General features: G+C 39.6%; 1 protein-coding gene across 2 annotated transcripts in view; it reads left to right on the forward strand.

Annotated features, from left to right (window-relative positions):
• The first annotated feature begins 808 nt into the window (after positions 1-808).
• LOC114253592 (uncharacterized) overlaps positions 809-22,326 on the forward strand; it is a 30,522-nt gene continuing 9,004 nt past the window's right edge. Inside the window, exons 1-22 of one of the 2 annotated variants that reach the window (XM_089739779.1) lie at positions 809-954; positions 3,567-3,652; positions 4,558-4,740; positions 5,316-5,428; positions 6,234-6,370; positions 6,942-7,134; positions 7,630-7,725; positions 8,205-8,350; positions 8,458-8,584; positions 9,101-9,223; positions 9,577-9,699; positions 10,947-11,317; positions 12,313-12,545; positions 14,042-14,190; positions 15,254-15,367; positions 16,829-17,009; positions 17,975-18,095; positions 18,788-18,904; positions 19,479-19,603; positions 20,331-20,430; positions 21,019-21,154; positions 21,994-22,069. In XM_089739779.1, the coding sequence (XP_089595905.1) occupies positions 809-954; positions 3,567-3,652; positions 4,558-4,740; positions 5,316-5,428; positions 6,234-6,370; positions 6,942-7,134; positions 7,630-7,725; positions 8,205-8,350; positions 8,458-8,584; positions 9,101-9,223; positions 9,577-9,699; positions 10,947-11,317; positions 12,313-12,545; positions 14,042-14,190; positions 15,254-15,367; positions 16,829-17,009; positions 17,975-18,095; positions 18,788-18,904; positions 19,479-19,603; positions 20,331-20,430; positions 21,019-21,154; positions 21,994-22,069 (3,196 nt within the window). Of the gene's footprint in view, positions 955-3,566; positions 3,653-4,557; positions 4,741-5,315; positions 5,429-6,233; positions 6,371-6,941; positions 7,135-7,629; positions 7,726-8,204; positions 8,351-8,457; positions 8,585-9,100; positions 9,224-9,576; positions 9,700-10,946; positions 11,318-12,312; positions 12,546-14,041; positions 14,191-15,253; positions 15,368-16,828; positions 17,010-17,971; positions 18,096-18,787; positions 18,905-19,478; positions 19,604-20,330; positions 20,431-21,018; positions 21,155-21,993; positions 22,070-22,326 lie in introns of both variants that reach the window. The other variant, XM_089739780.1, reaches the window with a different exon arrangement.

A 22,326-nucleotide genomic window follows, 5' to 3' on the forward strand; every position in this document is an offset into this window, starting at 1 on the left:
CAAACAAACAAATCTTTCCTCTTTATAATATTAGTATAGATATAGATATAGAAAATCATTTAATCATTCTAACAATTGCGTGAATTTTAATTTTCTTTTTTCAATTATTTTCAAGTCAAAATCTCTATCCCATAAAATAGGCAGACCAATGTTATAGCTCAACAAAGATTATTTTTGATGTGTCGATTTCATAAAATTCTATTAAAATAACTTTTATTTTTATTTTGTAAAGTTTTTAACTGCGTGCACGTTTCTTTTGTGAATCTAATATTACTCGTTAGTCCACCTATCTTTTATTCATATATATTCGCTTGTCATTATCTACTGACCTAATAGTTGATCAGCCTGCAGAACTTAAGGAGCCTAAGTCGCTACAACTACAAATAACATCTTTGTTTTTTTTTTTTTTATTGCTTAGATGGGTGGTCGAGCTCACAGCCCACCGGATGTTAAGTGGTTACTGGAGCCCATGGACATCATGGACAACGTAAATGCGCCACCCACCTTGAGATATAAGTTCTAAGATCTCAGTACCTATAGTTACAACGGCTGCCCCACCCTTCATACCGAAACGCATTACTGCTTCACGGCAGAAATAGGCAGGACGGTGGTACCTACCCGCGCGGACTCACAAGAGGTCCTACCATCTGTAGTTACTGTTATCATAATTCACCTGCACGAAGTCAAGATGCGTAAATAATAATAATAAAAATATATATGGGTAGTTCATTTACGTTTGAGAACTTAATTAATCTCATTGTCTATTAATTCTTTAAGGCATTTCTTGTTGATTACGCTTGCTCACAAAATGCGACGTGGAAAAAAAGACCCGAATTGTCTATTCGCCACTAAAATGGCGTCGTCGAAGGAAACCTATTGCTTGTGCGGGCAGCCGTATAATGTTGGACAATTTATGATCGAATGTGATTGTTGTCGTGAATGGTTTCATGGCAGGTAATGTTGAAAATATATAAATAAAAGTGAGATTTTTTTTTTGTGTGTTAAAAAATGTGCAGTGAAGTTTGACAGCTCGTTGTTGCGGCCATCACTTTGGTGTCGAATGTTTTATTGAAATAATACATTTTTATTATTTTACGACATAAAATTGTGTCTGTTAGAATCGTCATAATAATTCTATTATGAGCACACATTCACATGGTTTTTATTTCACTAATTGTTTACACTGTTCGTCGCTATGGAAGTGAAAATGCGCCTTACCGCGGTTTATTCTTTGTGTTTATTTTTAATTTTTGATAATACGATAAGATCTTACAATCGTTTAAAACTTTCTAAATAATTTATATGTCACCGGTATAAATTAATACATAAATTTTCTGTAAGTACCAAGTCAGTTTTTCTTTTTAATTGTTAGCGCGTTTTTTGTAGCACTTCTTGCAGTCATATCTTACTCATTGTATAAGGATTGAGCAAAGTCTTAACTCAATCCATTAAAAAAACTGATGTCCGATTGAAACATAAGTAAATACTAAATATTTTTTATGAGAAATTTATAAAAACAAAACAACATTACATTGAAGAAAATTAGTAGAAAGTGCTTTTTTATTTATTTAACATACGAAACAATACTTCCAAAAATGATGTAAAGTGTAATATTAAAATTTAGGTAACGCTTCTAATGAGTCAACACAGACAAGACTGCCAAACAATTTTAAGAATTTCACTAATAACAATTGCATTGAAAGAGGTAGCATTGTCAAATTAGATTTCGACCACTACTCTTTTACCCCACAGTAGTGTCTCATGAAAATAAGCCTAGTGGTTGCAACTACATTCTGATGTCCTAAAAATACCATTTCATATTTCCATTAACTATTTTACTTAGCATTTTTATCCTTTTTAAAGTTGTACTCTAATGTTTTAAACTATGTGGTGTTACTTAAAAAAGTAGTTAAATAAACAAATAGAAAGCAACAGGATTCTTTTAATATAACTGACACAATATTCTGTAATTCTGTCAATTCAAAAACATGAACAGACTAATTATTTGAAAGATCAGATTAAGATATGACGACAATAAGCATACTATTAAATAGTCATTATTTCTTTAGTAATGCTTATGACTATTGAATACTTCAATATTCTGTGAATCTGACCATATTTTACCCATGAGGAGTATAAATACCAATTGTCCCAATAGTGGGAAAAATATGCTGACATCATTTGATACTGAATATAAAAAGGTATATATTTTCTAAGAAACTACATTATAGGTCTTTGTTTCTTTTTTTATTTATTGCTTATATGGTTTGACGGGCTACAGCCTAGCTGGTGTTAAGTGGTTACTGGACCCCATAGACATCTACAATGTAAATGCCGCCACCCACCTTGAGATATGAGTTCTAAGGTCTCAGTATAGTTACAACAGCTGCCCCACCCTTCAAAGCAAAACACATTATTGCTTCACGGCAGAAATAGGTGGGGTAGTGGTACGTACCTGTGTGGACTCACAAGAGGTCCTACCACCAGTAGAAAATGTGCTTATAAAATTTACTTATGCTGTTTTCTGTGACTTAAGCAACAAACAATATCAACATCAATCACAATTACAGTTGTCCTAGTCATTCCTTTCCAATATACACCACTTAACCTGGTCTTCTTGTGAAAGATTGTTGCTTCTATGGCATAAATGTCCACCCTGCTGCCACTTCAGCTTACGGAGTCTCAGTTATAACTTGCAAGTTCTTATTTAATTCTACCATTAATAATTAATTTCTACCTAGTTATGCAGATCCTGACCTCTTCAAGGAGTTGTAATATCATGTAGACAGTTGTAAAATTCTGCAATTACTAATTATTACATAGATTTATGTTATATTCACTCAGCTTTATGGACAAAAAGACGATACCCAAGACTAGGTTAATACTTTTGATTGTAATGAACAGTCATTACATTGAAAATGTAAGTTTTTAGTTAATAAGGTTTTATAATTGATAGCTCTTAATATGTTAGAGTCTTATTAATGGATTTAAATATCTTGTAATCTACTTTGTAATTAGTGATAACTAAAGAAATGTATTCAAAGAAATACTACTTTTTATTGTTTTTTTTTTCCTATATTACACACTGGGAGCAAAGCCAGACAACATTCCTAAACAATTTTATGCAATTTTAGTTGAGTTTTAGTATAGTATTAACACCATCTACACAAGATTGGGTGTTAGCAATAAGCAGAAGTATTTCAATCTTTCAGGTGCCTTAAAGATTAGAATTAAACACAAAGCAATTCGATCAAACAGTGCTGTACATATTTTTAATAAAACTGATATATACTATGTTATTGGGATCACACTGTGATTTACAATTTTCTAATTATTTGGACATTGCTGAAAAAACCGTAGTCTGCACTTGGATAATATTATGTATAAATAACATTATGTAATCTGCCATTGATCAAATGTAGATTGTGTTCACAAGTATTCACAGTGTTTTGTTAATTTCTAGCATAATATGCATATTTTATATGACTTTCTGTCAAAATCTGTTATAATAAAATATTATGTTCCCTTAGAGAATCAAATAAGAATAAATGTCTATCTCATTTCAGCTGTGTGGACGTCAAAATATATCAATCTGATGACATAGACAAGTACCACTGTCCAAAATGCGCCCAAACATACGGATCTTCAGTGTGTAAGTATTTGTGCCTTGTTTTTCTTTGCCGGATTTGTGTAAATTATTTCCCCAAGCCTAAGTCCATGCTGGCGTTGGTGATCTGAAGATATAAGGCCCAATTTTCAACTGTATTTTAATGTAATAATGTCCTACCATTCCTAAAGACGCGATTGTTTTAAATTTTACATGGTGGTATTTTATTTCTGAATTTTTCTAAAATTATTCTGTAGTACTATCAATTGGTATTTGTTTTTTAATGGAAAGATTCATTAATATGTGATAGTTAGTGATAACGTTTTTCTGATGAGGAAAATAACTAAAACTTGTATTTACGAAATAATTGAAATCGGCTTTAAAGGAATAAGTGTTTAAAGTTTCGGTTGGATGTATCACTCAAAATAGATTGTTCAGTTACGTGATAAGGCTCAGATTAGTTAGGCAAGAACATTGTATACACTATATTATAAAGGGTATAAGAAAACCTGCATTTGCAATAATTTCACTTTTATTAATAATAATATAACAGAAATTATCTTTGGCTCACACAAATCTGTCATTTAGAGAGACAGTTATTGCCTGAGTCGAAAATGGATTAATGTACATAACTCAGAAAACATCACTTGCTAAATCTTACCTTAATATTACGTTAGTGCATTCACATGTGCACTAGCAATATAACAATCTTAGAGCGTGAAGGGTGGGCCGTCGGTGATTTAGTGATTCAAATTCACCAGCAGATACGAAGTTTTCTAAAAAACCAAACCATAATATTTCTATGAAAAAGTTGTCCCAGGGGTGAAAGATCTCTGGGAGACTAACTTCTGAATTTAAATTGTAAAATTGAAATTTATAAGTCTATGCCATATTCAACATTTAACTTATTTAACAATTTTGTTTTACTACATGAAATAATTGTATTTCAGTAAAAATCCCAACAAACAATCACCGGGCCGACAGGTACGAGCTCGGGGCGGAATCAAGACCATCACAGGTTGGCACCCCAGCATGGGTCAGAGCGTTAGCCGCCAGGGCTCCACGACCTTCGGCTCAGGCGTTGCAGCAGATGCGGGCTGAACAATTCACAGAGGAGTTTGTTAGAGATAATGGTATGGCTTTCAAAATTAATACTTTTTTCTTTCTTGGTTGGGTAGACGACTTCACAGCCCACCTGGTGTTTAGTGGTTACTGGAACCCATAGACATCTACAACGTAAATGCGCCACCCACCTTGAGATATAAGTTCTAAGGTTTTAAGTATAGTTACAACGGCTGCCCCACCCTTCAAACCGAAACGCATTACTGCTTCACGGCAGAAATAGGCAAGGTGGTGGCACCTACCCACGTGGACTCACAAGAGGACCTACCACTAGTAATTACGCAAATTATAATATTCCGGGTTTGATTTTTATTACACGATGTTATTTCTTCACCATTGAAGTCGTGAACATTAGTATGTATTTAATTCGAAAAATTGGTACCTGCCTGGGATTCGAACACCGGTCCATCGTTCAACACGAATGCACCGGACTTCTTATCCTTTAGGCCATGACGACTTCAAAACTATCCATCTATCTTAAAGCACTTAGATGCCGAACACAGACACATTTATATTTATTCAGTGGTGTTCTTCTTCTTCAATTCTTGTGTACGATTTAATGACCAAAGCATTTGTTTTATTTCAGGTTTTACCAAACCGGTAATATTTCATTCACCGGAAGGTCTAGATATGAAGATGCCAAATCCTAGTACATTTACAGTAAGATCGGTCCTTAGGTTCTGTGGAGCACAATTAGAAGTGAGTAGTATTGTAGATTTAAATAAAAACTAGATTTTAACTGTAGCTTCCATGACTTATTTTTTTCAAGGTGGCTATGATAAACTACAAGAAGATTAAATACTAATGTGTGTTGTTAAGCTTCAATGCTGGCATAGTTATTTACAATACAATTTGGCGACTCCAACTTTATCCATTAAGTTGAGTGACAGAGTACTCATTGTGGGATTAAGGGGCTTCAGTCAAATTGATACCAGATGAACCCTCAGTTTTGTCCATGATGATTATTGACAATATAAGCAGCATGGTCGGTAATAACGTAGGTCCCCTCAAAAGCGATTTAATTGGTAAGCCAAACCACGTGAGATACAGGTGTAGACAGGTGTAGATAGACCGTAATGGCCAAGCGACAGGGTTTAATACCGAACGCGCCGAAAACATTACGCGTCCGCTGCTCCCGCGTTTTCTATCTATTACACATCAGGGGTGAGCAACCTTTTTCATTAATGGGACATATTAAATTTTTATTATTTCTGGCGGGCCACACATAGATTAGGTAACTCTTATTAATAATATACGCAACTATATTTATAATACATATTTGAATAAAAAATATAAAACTAGAAAAAAAGAGGGAAGATTTCATTTACAAATTTTAATGCAAGACAAAAGCAAACAAGACAAAAGAACAGAGAAACGAGTTAATGGGATAAAGTCGATAAAATAAATTTAATTTGACAAATGCTCATCCTTGATCTTGTTCATACATGTTATAAAGTGAGAAAGTTTGTTCATGTCGGAATCCACATGTTTGTTATTTTTTCAGGTGGAAGTCATAGACGTAAGGAAACAGTCGACGCAGAGGATGTCGTTGGCAGATTTCGTTGACTATTTCGAGACTCCGCCCGAGCACCGAGACGAGAAGGTCCTGAACGTACTGAGCCTAGAGTTTTCTGAAACAAAGTAAGGGCACATTTTAAAGCAATTTTAACTTGACCTCTTTTCTCATGATGTTACTTAAGCTCGACTGCACTGTGTCGAAATTAAGTAATATCAATTTCTTTTTGGTGCTGACATGGGTGGACGAGCTCACAGCCCACCTGGTGTTAAGTGGTTACTGGATCTACAACGTAAATGCGCCACCCACCTTGAGATATAAGTTCTAAAGTCTCAAGTATAGTTACAACGGGTGCCCCACCCTTAAAACCGAAACGCATTACTGCTTCACGGCAGAAATAGGTGGGGTGTTGGTACCTACCCGCGCGGATTCACAAGAGGTCCTACCACCAGTAATTACGCAAATTATAATTTTGCGGGTATGATTTTTATTATACGATGTTATTCCTTCACCGTGAAAGTCAATCGTGAACGTTTCTTGAGTACGTAATTCATTAGAAATATTGGTATCCACCTCGGATTCGAACACCGGTGCGTCGCTCAACATGAATGCCCCGGATGTCCTATCCCCAGGCCACGACCACTTCAAATGTAGTCTCAGTATAGTTACATATAATCTTGAAAAATAAAATTTCAGACTGTCAGGGCTGGTGAACCCGCCCCACATGATCACCCGGCTGGACTGGGCGAGCCGCGCCGTGCCGCCGCACGAGGTGCTGCGCCCCGCCGTGCAGAAGTACTGCCTGGTGTCCGCGGCCGGCTCCTACACGGACTTCCACGTGGACTTCGGCGGCACCACGGTCTGGTACCATGTGCTGCACGGACGGAAGGTTAACTACACACTTTATTTTGTAATGACACTTGAAATATCTCTCACTCTTTGTAGGCAGCGGCTTGGCTCTGCCCCTGCCATTGCTGAAGTCCATGGGCGACGGTAACCACTCACCATCAGGTGGGCCGTATGCTCGTCTGCCTACAAGGGCAATAAAAAATAAAAATAAAAACTTTGCACTCACCGCTGTTTCTTAAGTTTACATACAAGTTACACAAGTCCACGACATTTTTAATGACGGCAATAGGTCGATTTAATGAATCCGGAGAATCGTACTTTATTTTATTTTGTTGCGTATATGTGTGGACGAGCTCACAGACTAACTGGTGTTAAGTGGTTATCGGAGCCCATAGACATATACAACGTAAATGCCGCCACCCACATTGAGACACGAGTTCTAAGGTCTCAGTATAGTTACAACAGCCACCCCACCCTACAAACCGAACCGCATGACTGCTGAAACGTTCAGGTCCAATGGAAGTGCTTGTTTCAGATATTCTATTTGATACCACCGACCACCACGAACCTGGCGCTGTACCAACAGTGGTGCTCGTCGAACAATCACAACGAAAGGTTCTTCGGTGACATGGTGAGTTTTAGTACTCTCTTGACATAATATTTTATTTTTATTTTTTATTTATTGCCTTTGCAGGTAGACGAGCACACGGCTCACCCGACGATAAACGGTTACCGTCGCTCATGGATGTCAGCAAAGAACAGAGCCAAGCCGCTGCCTACCGTTTATACCATTTATATGTAGCTGGGATTTTATAGGGAAACTAGCTGTACCCGTCCGCTTCACTGGGCATTTAAAATTAACATTATTATTTCTCACCCCCACAAAGACTCTCATCATTAACGCCCCCGCAACTGGTGTAGCGAGTCCAACACCCACATAAACATTGGCCTATCCATTAAGCACATGTATTTTCTACATGGATACCAAGTTTCAAGTCAATCGGATCTACGGTTCAGTAGTTATAACGGAACATCCGTAAAAACCACTGTAGATTTATATATTAGTACAGATATACCCATTCACTTCAATATCTATTTGTACTGGGTCAGGTGGAATGGTACGGCACAGTGGAGGTGTCTGCGGGACAGACCCTGTTCATCCCGAGCGGCTGGGTGCACGCCGTGCTCACGCCCTGCGACTCCCTCGTCTTCGGCGGGAACCTGCTGCACTCCTACGCGATCGAGATGCAGCTGCAGTAAGATGATTCATAATAAATAATAATGCTCCATTCATTGGTTCTTAATGTAATTCTGATATAAGCAAATTTTTTCATGAACTTACTCTCTTTGTTTATTTGTCAAGGATTTATGAAATTGAAAAAAGAGTGGAAACTCCCACGTTGCTTCGTTATCCGCTGTTCGAGGCGATGCACTGGTACGCCGGTGCTCATCTACTCACCATGCTCAGGAGACACAACGAGGAGATTCAGGTGTGTGTAATCTCTGATCGTACAATGGTCCAATATACACACACTAGATTTTCTTTGTGCACGCAATGACGGTCGAAAAGATTTAGTGCTATTGTCGTCCGTAAAGACGGAAAGAAAAAATGATAAATTTGTCTCTGTTTTTCCTTCCTGCTACTTGTATTATTTCTACAGAAAATAGACATCTGGCATCTGTGTTTCTCTCAGTGGGTCAATCTGTGTATTCGTTTTTTATTTAATAGTTAAGTGAATCAACTCACGACCGACCACGTTAAATAGTGACTGCAGTACTGTATAACGGCTAGTCTCATTTTTTAAGTCAGAACACATTACTGCTGCACATTACAGAAATAGGCAGGTATGGTGGTGCCCGTACGAACTTTTATTCGAAGTTTATATGATTTTCAGCAAAGTATGTATAATATGGAGTCGTGTATCTTCAATCTATCTTTATATATATTATTATACTATGATATCCTCAAACTTAATACTACTATTGCATGTTGTTCCTATCACCAGGACGAAGACTTTATTATAAGCGAGAGCTGCGTCCAGAGCGCGCCGGCCCAGCTGCCGCCCCTGCTGCTGCGCGGCATCAAGATACTGGCCAACGCTTTGAAGGAATGGCACGCTCTTAAAAGTGTAAGTAAACGATATGGTTCATATTATTACTAGTAGTGGGTTAAATAAACAAGATTTCTTTGTTGTAAAAACAACATTGGATGCTAACGAGTCAGAAGCGCGTTTTTCACGCGGCCGGACTGTAGTTAAACGTAATTAGTCCGTGTCCGTGACATCACAGCGCTAATAGATCGCAAGCAATGTCGGTATTGAGGGGATTTTGATGTCCTCATATCACAAAATGAATTAGCAGTGTTCCATATACATACATGATTTCAAAGTTTCAGTTTGTATATTGTGTTTCCGGTCGAATTAAAGTAAAAAGCTCCAATCATTGTTATTATTATTAGTGAAATGCAGTTGTATGTGTACAGACGGACACCTCAAAACGTGACAACGTCCCAAAACGATTGAACTCTGGACAGCTAGTACGAGAACTGTGCAAGGAGCTGAGGACTCTGGAGAAGCGACTGTTGAGCAGCTCTAGTAAGGATAAGGTGAACGAATTATCTCTGCATGTATTAGATAGGTTATAATTAGTTAATTGAATGACAGTAACACGCATTGTCCGCTTTAGTCGGCAACCGTCCCCATTCTGTATATCTCTGTCACACAATGATCAGGAGTTTCGGTTATGAAGGTATATATACCGGTATTTTGCGGTAGGCACGGCTTGGCTCTGCCCCTAGCATTGCTGAAGTCCATGGGCGACGGTAACCACTCACCGTCAGGTGGGCCGTATGCACGGCTGCCTACAAGGGCAAAAAAAAATAATGCATCAGCATCGTATTTACACTTTCGTGACATTTTAAGTTTTTCTGGGCTTGTACAAAACACCTGATCGTTGTTTATGACTCGAGTGCCATCTAGTGGCACTGTGTAAACGTAAACTCCCCACTCTCTCATAGCGCGGTTTTTTCGAAAGTATTAAAGTTCATAAAAATTTACAAAAAAAATTGAAAAATTAGTGTTATTACTATAACTATCACAAAAGCAGACTTTATACAAAAAAAAGGTATTTTATTTTCGTTTTTGTGAATAATTAACCGGAAAAACCTAGTATAAACGTTAGGACAAAGAACGAAACATTTTTTGTAAAGTTGTGTTATAATTAGTTAATTAAACGACATTAATACGCATTGTCCGCTTTAGCCGGAAGCTGCCCCCCTTCTGTATATCTCTGTCGCATAATGAAGAGGTGTTTGGGTTATGAGGGATGGGGTAGCCACTCTATAATACAAGAGTCGAGGAAGGTGGCAGTAATGTGTTTAACCCTTTAAATGTCGTGTAGGTCACCGGTGCCCTACGTAGCGCACTGAAGTAACTTTATCGATTTCTCTTAGACTGGAAAAGATGAAACCGAAGATACTTAGAATGAATCGTATTTCTAGTAGAGCTAAAAGACTAAAACATACATTAATAAACAAAAGAAGGGAAAGTTAGGCAATCCAGGTGCTAAGTAATCGAAATTGACGTAATTACTTCAGTGCGTCGCGTAGGGCACCGGTGACCTACGTAGTAGTCAACAGGTTAAATCAAAGTACACAAACATGTCAATAGACCGTAAAAATGTTATAATACAATGATAATGAATGTCTTTTGTTGGTTATGGTATGATTTTCCCAAAGAAAAGTTTAATTATTTTTTACATTATCTAGTGTGAAAAATGTCTTCACCGTATCTTGCGTATTTTGTTGAAAAAATTCAAGGCAACGCTAAAATTCAAATAATTCTATTATTTTAGGATTTCAAAATCAAAAGTCAATCATCGCCCAACAAAACCCTAAAGAAGCACTCTAGTTCCACAAGAAAGCCCTTGAAGCTGACTTTGCCCAAACCAATAATGCATATGACTCCAAACGGCGATTTCATTGAAGAGAAAATCTATTCAGAAAAATTCTACATAGACAACAAAGATAGCGGCTACCAAGACAGGTATTTGCAGAACGTGGAGTACTCGAATGGGTTGCCAGATGTCAAATATTTAGTCGAAGGCAAAGAGATGGTGTTGCCAGAGAAATATGCATATCAGAATTATGAAGAGGTTCAGAATTACTCTGAGGCTAATGGTTACGTGGAGAGGAGCGATAAAAAAGTTTTGAAGATTAAAATGAAGTAAGTCTTTAAATCTATAAGAATCTGGTAAAACTTATACTCATGTTTTATATGTGAATATTATGTTTGGTAATTTGTTTGTCAATTATGCAACAAAGGCTTAATGAATAAATTAGTTTTTTCGCTAAGATATTTAATAATATAGGTATGACATAGGAACCTTTAAGACTTCGTCAAACAGAACGCGTACTCAGCGCTGCGTTTTAACGACGCGCTCTTTTCATATCACACAAATTGACTAGACGAGCCCAACGCTACTTGACGCAACGTAACATCCGCCAAATCATAGTGCCTTTCGATAGCTCTGTGAAAATTCAAAAGTATTAAGATGTCGAGTGATTCCGATGTGGCATTGTATAAGCATGGGTATTTTCTAACTAATTCTATCAATTTTTCGGGCATTACCCAGTATTTTAATACACATTCACTCGGGCGCTAAATGAAATTTGTAAAAAATTACAACGTCTGACGTCAAAGCATCCTAACACCGCGACAGAGCGTTGCGTACTACTAGCGCTGGCGCTCTGTTTGACAGTATATTACCATAGTAGTACAACACATCTCGGCGTCATAGCGCTCTAACGCGCGCTAAGTACGCGTTCTGTTTGACGAAGCCTTTAATCACTGTAAACACCACTCGGGCAACGTTGCATGCTCATGATACCGATGGACTGCTGGTTACGAGCTAGACAGCGACAGAAGCAATCAATTATACACTTTTACAATTATAATTTTTAGAGTTACCACCAGTGATTACGCAAATTATAATTTTGCGGGTTTGATTTTTATTACACGATATTATTCCTTCACCGTGGAAGTCAATCGTGAGCATTTGTCAAGTACGTATTTCATTAGAAAAATAACCGCCTGCATCGCTAGATACGAATGCACCGGACGTCTTATCCTTTAGGCCACGACGACTTCAATTATATTATAACATCTATTAATATTGATGCAGACGTAATTTGTGTCTGAACAGTTTTCTCTTTTTTCAGCAACTCGCCGTCGTCATCCCGAGACGAGGCTCCACCCCCCTACCCTCTTCCGGAACATTCCATTCTAAAGTCCCACCTTATCCGAGCAGAGCCGCCAGGCCTGAAGCCGATAAATCAGTGGACGATATCCAAGAAGGACATCGGGGACTACCACGAGGAGCAGATACTGTTCACCAACGAGAACGTGCAGGCCAACGTGCGCGTCGACCCGCAGGACGTCGGCTACGGCGCGGGTGAGTGGCGGGGGGTTGGGAGGGGGAGAACCTCGGTCAGTCAATGGTACCATAGTGGTGTGGTTTTTTTTTTCGTGTGGGCCTTAGGAAATCCTCATGGATACTCATTGGCCCGGGCCAATGGGCATGCCCGACTCCACTGAGAAAGTGTTATCTGTCCCTTTTTATTATGGAACAACCTTTATCCCTGTGTTAGTCATTAACCATTTTCAATTTGCATGCTTTTCATAGTAGTGTGTTAGTCCAATGTGCCTTAATGTTATATTTATGTAAGAAACCTTTGAAGATAATATTGAGGGGCGAATAGGTATTTGGTTTAAGCGGCACTTGTTTAATACGCGACATTTATCTTTGTATCATCTGTGTATCAACAATTCGGTATTTTTAATTAAACTTGATTTTATTATTATTTTTTTATTTTATTGATGCACAAAACAAATTACAATCATTACAGTACATATTAGCTAAATCTACAAGTAGTACCTAGATCTAATCTGGATTGCAATCTAAATAATATGTGCACTCAGCAAAACCATATTAATGTGTATAGCTTTGGCTATTGAAAACACAATTGAAATTACAAATATTAATAACTAGCCGTTGTTAAATAGGATATCCTTCACACATTTGAGAAATCCCCTGAGTCTAGGTTCAAAGATGTCAAGGCTACCGTGACATTTACCCAAATCATTATACTGTCTGACCATTCTTACCATAGTATGATATATTATTTTTATATTAAGTTTACCCCATTTGAATAGCTGAAGAAATTTTTTGTTATATTTTTTTTCAAATTTTAAACTTTAAATAGCTGTGATGTTGCAAAAATGTTGCATAAATTAAATAGCCTTTTAACACTCAATACGCTATGTGCCACTTTAGTTCAAGCAGTGATCGGTCAGTAATGTTCCTCTTGAATTTGTATGGTGTAATTTTTTTGTTTAACATTTGATTGGCAACAGAGGTAGATACCACTAAACAGCTCTTTGCTAATAGAAATAAATATTTTAATGTTTTTTTTTTTGTTGCTTAGATGGATGGACGAGTTCAGAGCCCACCTGGTATTAAGTGGTTACTGGAGCCCATAGACCTTTATGACGTAAATGCGCCACCCACCTTGAGATATAAGTTCTAAGGTCTTAGTATAGTTACAACAGCTGCCACCCTTCAAAACGCATTACTGCTTCACGGCAGAAATAGCCAGGGCGGTGGTACCTACCCGCGCGGACTCACAAGAGGTCCTACCACCAGTAATTACGTAAATTATAGTTTTGAGGGTTAGATTTTTATTACAAGATGTTATTCCTTCACCGTGGAAGTCAATCGTGAAAATTTTGTTAATTACGTATTTCATTAGAAAAATTGGTACTCGGTACGAATGCACCGAACGTCTTATCCTTTAGGCCACGACGCCTTCGCCTACCCGTGCGGACTCACAAGAGGTCCTAGCACCAGTAATAAGCTTTATCTCATCCCTCCATCGACATTTGTTCCAGGGATGTACTCAGCTGAGGACATGCAGCCGGAGTACCAGTACCCGGAGACGGCCAAGCCGGGCTCATTCCAGGACTACGCGTTCAGGCCGCAGCACGTGTCCTACTCTGTGCCGAACTACCAGCGTTTCGCGGACGGGCCCGCCACGCAGGTGGGGACCACGAACTGTTTATTGAAGACACGTGTGGATGAAGGGGATATGATACAATTTGATTGTTCGATTTTAAGGGTGGGGCAGCCGTTGTAACTATACTTGAGACCTTAGAACTGATATTTCAAGGTGGGCGGCGTATTTACGTGTCGTAGATGCCTATGGGCTCCAGTAACCACTTAACACCGGGTGGACTGTGTGCTCGTCCACCCATCTAAGCAATAAATAAATTTGTAGAGATAATGGGCCATAAACTTTTGTTACTTGCACGTTTTCTTCGTACATAACTCCAACACATGCAATTTCCAAAAAAATAGCCTGTGAACCCAGAGTTTTAAGGTCGAATATGGTATATAGGCACATAGCACCTTCATTCAATGTCAAAAATCAGAAATCCTAAAAATTGTACTTACCCCCTTCATCCACTCACGTCTTCAGTTGTATAGCCGCTGTCCGAGCTCACAATACGCCCTACCACCAGTAATGGTCACTTGGCGACCGCAGTGCGCTGATGTAACATACTGTTTCACATTCCCTGGTTAATTGTTTAATCATCCCCACGAACCTCACGAGTGCAGATGAGGATACCGACGCTACTATTGTATACTACACAAAGTAACTTAGGCAGCATTTTTCCCCTACCTATTCGCTGGTAGCCCAAGGGGCCATGCCCTTAATTTTTTTAAATTTTGTTAACACTAACCCTAGAAAGGGCAGCGCTTCGCTGAATTTACCATCGGATCTAAATCGGTGGCCTAAAAATACTGAAAGTGGATCCGGGGATCCGAAAAGACATGTTTCGGATGACAGCGGTTTTGCGTTGTCCCGTCGTCTCGGTAATAGAATAAAATAATGTACTACGACTTTGTAGAGCACATTATTATTTACAAAAAGTGTCGCGACAGCATATGTCTAACTATTATAGTTGTGCCGCAACAAGTTTTCTTTTATTTAAAAAAATAAAACAACGTCAAATATCGTTGTTAAAGACCCGAGCGGAGTCGGAGCGGGCCGCTGGTTTAGTATATGACTGGTATTTTTAGTATATTTTTTCCGAACACAGGATCAGAATTACAATGAAGTTACGGTGCAAGACACGCTGAACGGGTCGTACCAACAGAACCAGTTACCTTCATACGACGTGGCGATAGCGCAACAGTACGGGACCAGTAATTATGTGAGTTTCATTATTTATATCAAAATACAGGCGCTGTATAAATAAAATGCAGGCTTGTAAAATGAACACTCGCGTTTGTCCTAATCTATATCCATCTATACTAATATATAAATCTACAGTGGTTTTTACGGATGTTCCGTTATAACTACTGAACCGTGCATCCGATTGACTTGAAACTTGGTATCCGTGTAGAAAATACATGTACTTAATGGATAGCCTAATACTTCTATGAGTGTTGGACTCCCTAATAATAGTCTTGGTATCCATGTAGAAAATACATGTACTTAATAGATAGGCTAATACTTATATGAGTGTTGGACTCCCTAATAATAATCTTGGTATCCATGTAGAAAATACATGTACTTAATAGATAGGCTAATACTTATATGAGTGTTGGACTCCCTAATAATAATGACAGTAAATAAGAATGTTAATTTTAAATGCCCAGTGAAGCGGGTCAGTACGGCTAGTTTTATTATAATTTAAATACAACTTGCCATGCACGGGGCTAAAAGGCTGGAACGGAAGAGAGGGTTGCCAAGAGCAAATCTTAAAATTAGCTACTTAGTTAGGACTTAGGTGTTACCATTACAATATAACAATAAAATTCTAATGTTCGTTTTTTTATTAAATATAAGTCTATCTGATTTGTTACGCTGCAGAACTCAAGTACCGATGGGTTCTGCGTGAAGTAAGTTGTGGGGACATCCCCATATTTATTGAAGTGAAAACTTCTTTAGAATCGTTGTGATTTCAAACCGGATGCAACGGAAAAAACGACAGGTAAGAGACACAAATACAAAAATGTGTAGGATGAAGCCAGCAAAGAATGAGACAGAAATATACATACTATTTAATACAGCGCCATCTGTGAGATTTTTTAATACTAACGTGTGTATGAAAGCTCTTGTAGTGAATTTTAATTTAGGATTATACGTGAAATTAAAATATCAATTCACAGAGGGCGCTACCTTACAATTATTTACTAATGACAAAATTTTACATATACTTAAGACGTTTAGGATAATTGTATTTTAATTTTGGAAGGTTTCACTTCTACCACGTGTGAATTGCACATATGTATTTTTTTTTTCTGTCTCGAAGCAATGAGTCATTAGTTTTAATGTAAAGAATATATGTATATTTATTTAATATAAACAGGCAAACATGGAATGAATAAACAGCATTTTGTCGCCTCTATATAACTAATTTAAATTTGGAGATATGTGGTCAGGGTCGAGTTTCTATGGTTCTATCAAACACCTAGTATATGTACAGAAATAAAACTGTTTCAGTTCAATTTCGCATTTGTAACGTTCATTGTATTATTTCTGGCGTTTCGAACAATCAAGTAGTTTTAATTGTCTCTACGACTTGCGAACATCAAATAATTGATTAGCTTACCCCGATACTTTAGTTCTAAACAAAAAGGTTCACTCTACCGTCGCTAACTGTATCCAGGTGGTGGAAGAGCAGAAGGCGGCCGCGCCGGCGCCGGTGCGTCGCTCCGAGCGGCCGGTCCGGCGCCGCGTGTCCAACACGTACGACTACGAGGACTGCGACCTGTACATCGACGAGACGCCGGCCCCGCGCCGGAGGAAGCCCTCCGGCAAGAACAAGACGCACTACAAACAGAGCCCCGGTGAGAGAACTGGCCGAAACCTTGGGTCATGAATGAAAGTACGAGAGGAATAAATGTGAGAACTGGTATGATAAAGAGGCTCGGAATGAATGCGTGACCTAGCTTTAAAGCCCTTTATGGGCAGGAGTATAAACTATAATTAAAATTAAAACAAAAAAGTAAATTAAAAATCTCTGGTTTGTTGTGCTAGAAAAAGAAAAAAACCTTGGGTCATTTCAGAAGGAAATTTTTTTTAGGGGATTTTATGACCTGGTAACTAAGTCCTTTAAGTCATGTCTTATTTTAATTTACATTCGTATTTTTATAAAAAACGATAATATGAAATGAAATGAAGATGATTAATTTGAGACGTTAATCAACTGGGAACTTTTGTACTGGTGGTAGGACCTCTTGTGAGTCCGCACGGGTAGGTACCACCGCCCCGCCTATTTCTGCCGTGAAGCAGTAATGCGTTTCGGTTTGAAGGGTGGGGCAGACGTTGTAACTATACTTGAGACCTTAGAACTTATATCTCAAGGTGGGTAGTGCATTTACGCTGTAGATGTATAGACATCTAGGGGCTAGAAGCCCATATGGGCTAGAAGTCCATAGGGGCTTCAGTAACCACTTAACACCAGGTGGACAATGAGGTCGTCCAAGCATCTAAGCAAAAAAAAAAAATTTAAATTAAATGAGACGATATGGGATGAAATATATTCTCAATAAAATGGTGATCATTTACTGAGATTTTTTCAGTGCACTTTTTGGAAAATCCTGAGAAGTTACGTACAGCGGCTTTGTTTCATTTTCCCACATTTGTGCACTTTCACGGACAATAACTACAAACAAACAAACAGTTAAGAAATCACCGTTATCACACATTTAAACCTGAAGAAACACAAAAACAAATCACACAACTTCATTTCTCGTGTTCCCGCCAAAAAGTGAAGGAGAATAATAACGGCGTTCTGATTTGTTTCCAGCAGCAAGTGTCCCATCCAACAACAACTACAGGCAGGCCGCCATACCGGCGCCGGCCAACGGTATCGAGTCGCTGATACAAGCCTCGGTGCTGGCTGAAGAAGAGGAGCAACCGGTTGACGCTACGTGAGTAATGTTACATTCGTTGTTAGGTTCGATATGTTGTGCAACAGAGATATACCGTCTATAATTTATAGTCTAGACTAGAGGAAAACATAAATAAAATCATCAATCTATAGAAAAATATATTAGTAGTAAAATCCTGTCAAAAAAAAAAAACGTGTGCAATTCATACGTGGTAGAAGTGAAACCTGCAAGAATGAAAATACAATTATCCTAAGTGTCTTAAGTATATGTAAAATTTTGCCATTGGAAAATAATTTTTTATAGTATTAGGCAGCGTCCTCTGTGAATTGATATTTTAACTTCACGTATAATCCTAAATTAAAATTCACTACAAGAGGTTTCATACACACGTTAGTATTAAAAAATCTCATAGATGGCGCTGTATTAAAAAAACACTACACTGAGAACGTCTAATGTGTTCTATCTCATTCTCTCGCCGGCTGAATCCTATACATTTATGTGTTTGTGCCTCTATGGACTTATTTTTTTGTTTCATCGAGTTTGAAATCACAACGATTCTAAAGAAGTTTCACTTCAGACCTTGGCCTGTGCTAGTAATCATTACGTTGACAATCGTTTGATATGGGATCGAAGTTATACTTGTATTGGCGTTAACCGGTGCGGTTTCATAACTTGCTCTACGATTTTAGCTGCTATCCACTACTACTACTTATATATATTCTGACCGACAGGGAGGACGTGGCGGTGGCCGGCATGCTGAGTATAAGCGAACAGCGCTACACGGCTCCCCGGACCTTCGGACTGGCGGCGCACCGGGACCTCGCGCCCTCCACCTCGGCGCAGGACAGGTGCAGGACCCGACCCTACGTCGCGGGGCTCCACGTGCCCCCCGGGGACCCCTACGCAACTTTCATATATTGCTGTCATACGCATTTTGGCTAAACCAGTATTTCATCGGCTCGTTATTGTCATGTACTTGTGTCTGGAATGAGCTTTCCTCTTCGGTGTTACGTGAGCACTACAACGGCACGGACAATAACCACCCATCATTAGACGAATCGTGTTAAGAAGTTTACCTTTTAAGGGCAGTAATAAAAGAAAGTGGTGAGCAACTTGGTGCACGTGAAAGAAGGGAAACTTCTTTTGCGGTGTGTAGTATTGTGGTATTCTTCATTTTTCATCTTTAAATCAAATTTCTCTTGTAATAGGGAATGCTGTGTATAAGTGAAAACGATCTAGCTCGCTTTGTCCTTTCCTTCTCCATGGTCGAGTGGTTCGTGAAACGCTCTCTCTATTTTCTCACTCTCGCTCGTTCTAAATTTTATCTTTTCTCTTTAGCCGCAACGAATCCGTCGCGAGTTAAATTTTACTCCGACGTGCCGAAAAAGTTTCACTTCAAAATTATTTTTATTAAAATTATAGCAGTAGCAGTACACCGAGTGGCAGTAAAAGAACGCGGAAACCGGCTCCCAGCGCCGGCCATTCCGACGAGGACGTAGCCGAGGAACAGGACATCATCAAGGAGGTGCATCGAGACGAAGAGTACGGTGAGGCAGCACTGCACACTCGCCAGCCCCCCAACCCCCCTCGCGGCGGCCTTTACTCGCTAACTATGTGACGCGTCTGTCGGATCATATACACATGACGTTTCAAATGACATTATATCGACACCAGTGTGGATACTACAACATGCCTTTTTTTTCGGGCCGAGGCCTTACCTCCTACGAGGTCTTACGATCTGCAGGTGTTGGGAGCAGACCGCGCACCTAAGGAATTTTAGGGCCCACCCACTAAACGACTCCCCTGCATTCTTACACCCGACGTCTGATCTCCGTCTGGGGTCAGAATCCGGTCAGAATAGGGGACACTACAACATGCCTTGATGAGCTCTGAACTGTTCAATGTAAAATATATTAAATACATTACGGTGTTATTACAGTTAAACGGAGCTGCCTCGATACATGGGACTGTTTTTGTCTTAAATTTTTCGATAAAGAACTTGATCCACGAACTCACTTGGGGTCGAGTGGCTACCGGAGGTGGCCGACTGCATAACGAGGGGGTCGTCTTGAGACATGAGGTCCCGGTCTCAGATTGCTTGTAGAACGACTGTCCGCTTCATAGCTATTCGGTTGATTGAATGCTCTCTCCACCATAGATTAGGATCTAAAATTTTTCATCTCTATCCCAACTGTAATGACTCAAGTAGTTTTATATTAAAGCTATATCTCGACATAAAAAGCGTATCTTTAATTAGATATTATCCTTTTCCAGTATATCCATCGTTAGAAATGAGTTCGGATGAGGACGACGACTGGGCGCTGTCGCGGCGGCGGCGGACATCCAGGAAGGTCGATAAGACCAAGGGCGACAAGTAAGTTTAACCCGTTTAATATTTTTAGTAATCGTATTTTAGATAAAAATTTCATCATTTCCATTGGCATATTCAAATGAGAAGTAATTAAATGTTCCGCAATTATAAAATTTGGTGAGCCACAAAAAACAGCATTAAAATAATTTGGTCGGCATACAAAGATTTGCTTGCAATTAAAAAATCAGGTAGCAATCCTTGTTCCGCAAATAATTTTGATAACGGTCAAAAATTAGATCATAAATAGGCAGCGTACAAAAACATGAGTTTGCATAATAAAGATTTAGTCCGCCAAATAACTATTTGATCAGCAAGATTTCATGATTGTATTTCAATGTACGTTAAAAGTGCGCGGAGTAAAAGCAGGCGTGTGACACGAGAAGCCAATCGCTTATATTTATTTTCCTACCTATGCTGATAGCCTTGAGAGGCTATTTTAGCTTCGCCCTAAGATGATAGATGCGTTGACGAGATCACAGTCGACCTGCCATCTCTCGGGAATCACGACGCGTTTCGTTTAGCTACCAAAATTATGACCGTTTCCGACATATAGATAAAAAGCTGATTTATAAACTGTCTCTGGTGTTGCAGAGACGAGGCGTGGTCGCCGCGCGCCCGCCTGGGCCGGCTGGTGCCGCGGCTGCGCGGGCCCGCGCGCGCCGGCGTGCGCCGCGAGTGCGTGCGCGCCGCGCTGCACCACGCCGCCGCGCGGGACGACCTCGTGCAGGCAAGGGACTATCCATATATGTCGGCGCGTGTTTTTATAAACCATTAGTTCATGACTAATAAAGATGGGACGACAAACAACAGGTGCAAGCATTCATCGAAAACAACACGTGCAAGATAAGAGTCATAAACAACATCGTCCCACCACGATACCTTGCTATAAAAACGCTCCGTTGTTGTCTCTCGAGCTCAGAAGCGAGCGAGTCGCCGTATCAGACGGAACGCTCCTGCGTAATATACGCTCTGAGTTAACATTTCTGGTTTTATTGACTTACGAAGACCGCCCGCTTACCATGTCGCTACCCGAAAGTGGAAATACTCCAACATATATAGCTTTCGTTATTAAAGAACTTTTTTTTTTAATTTGGAAAACTAGTAACGCCATCTATTGAGTATTATTAGGAACATGCGTAGCGTGTTACACATACGTCGCTACGTCACATACTCGATCCTGTGGACCGAATGGTAAACAGTCGACGTCGCCCTAAACACGTCATTACGGATCCTCCCGGTCCATTAACGGTGCTTTTAGATACCTCAAGCACCGGTCACCGTCTACGTCGAACCCGTCGCTTGCGACGAACGGCTCGACAAGTAAATTAACTCATAGACACAGCCCACTGAGTTTCTCTCCGGATCTTCTCAGTGGGTCGCGTTTCCGATCCGGTGGTAGATTCTGCGAAGAACTGCTCTTGCTAGAGCCAGTGTTAGCAACACTCCTGGTTTGAATCCCGTGAGCTCACCTATACGCTAAGGTAACGCTGATATAGCCTCTTAAGGCCATCAGCATAGATAGGGTTTTTTTTTTTACTAAAGTCATCGTATTGTCGTTTCCCACAGAACGCGAAGCGCGCCGTGCTGGCGACCAAGAGCAGACGGCCGCCGCCGCCCGCGCACGCCGCGCCCAGCAACAAGAGTGAGTACGGAGCCGCCGCACTAGCCATTGAGACTCGACCTCATGTCTCAAGACGGCAAACGCCTTGTATACAGACGAACTTAGTGCCATAAAGGATTATAAACCTGTTGACACAGATGCATAGTAATTTTTTTTGACATATAAAATAAAGAAACAGACTTAATATTACTGGTGGTAGGACCTCTTGTGAGTCCGCACGGGTGGGTACCATCACCCCGCCTGTTTCTGCCGTGAACTAGTAATGCGTTTCGGTTTGA

The sequence above is a fragment of the Bombyx mandarina genome, chromosome A1, assembly GCF_030267445.1.
Source record: "Bombyx mandarina strain Sakado chromosome A1, ASM3026744v2".
NCBI classification, from domain to species: Eukaryota; Metazoa; Arthropoda; class Insecta; order Lepidoptera; family Bombycidae; genus Bombyx; species Bombyx mandarina.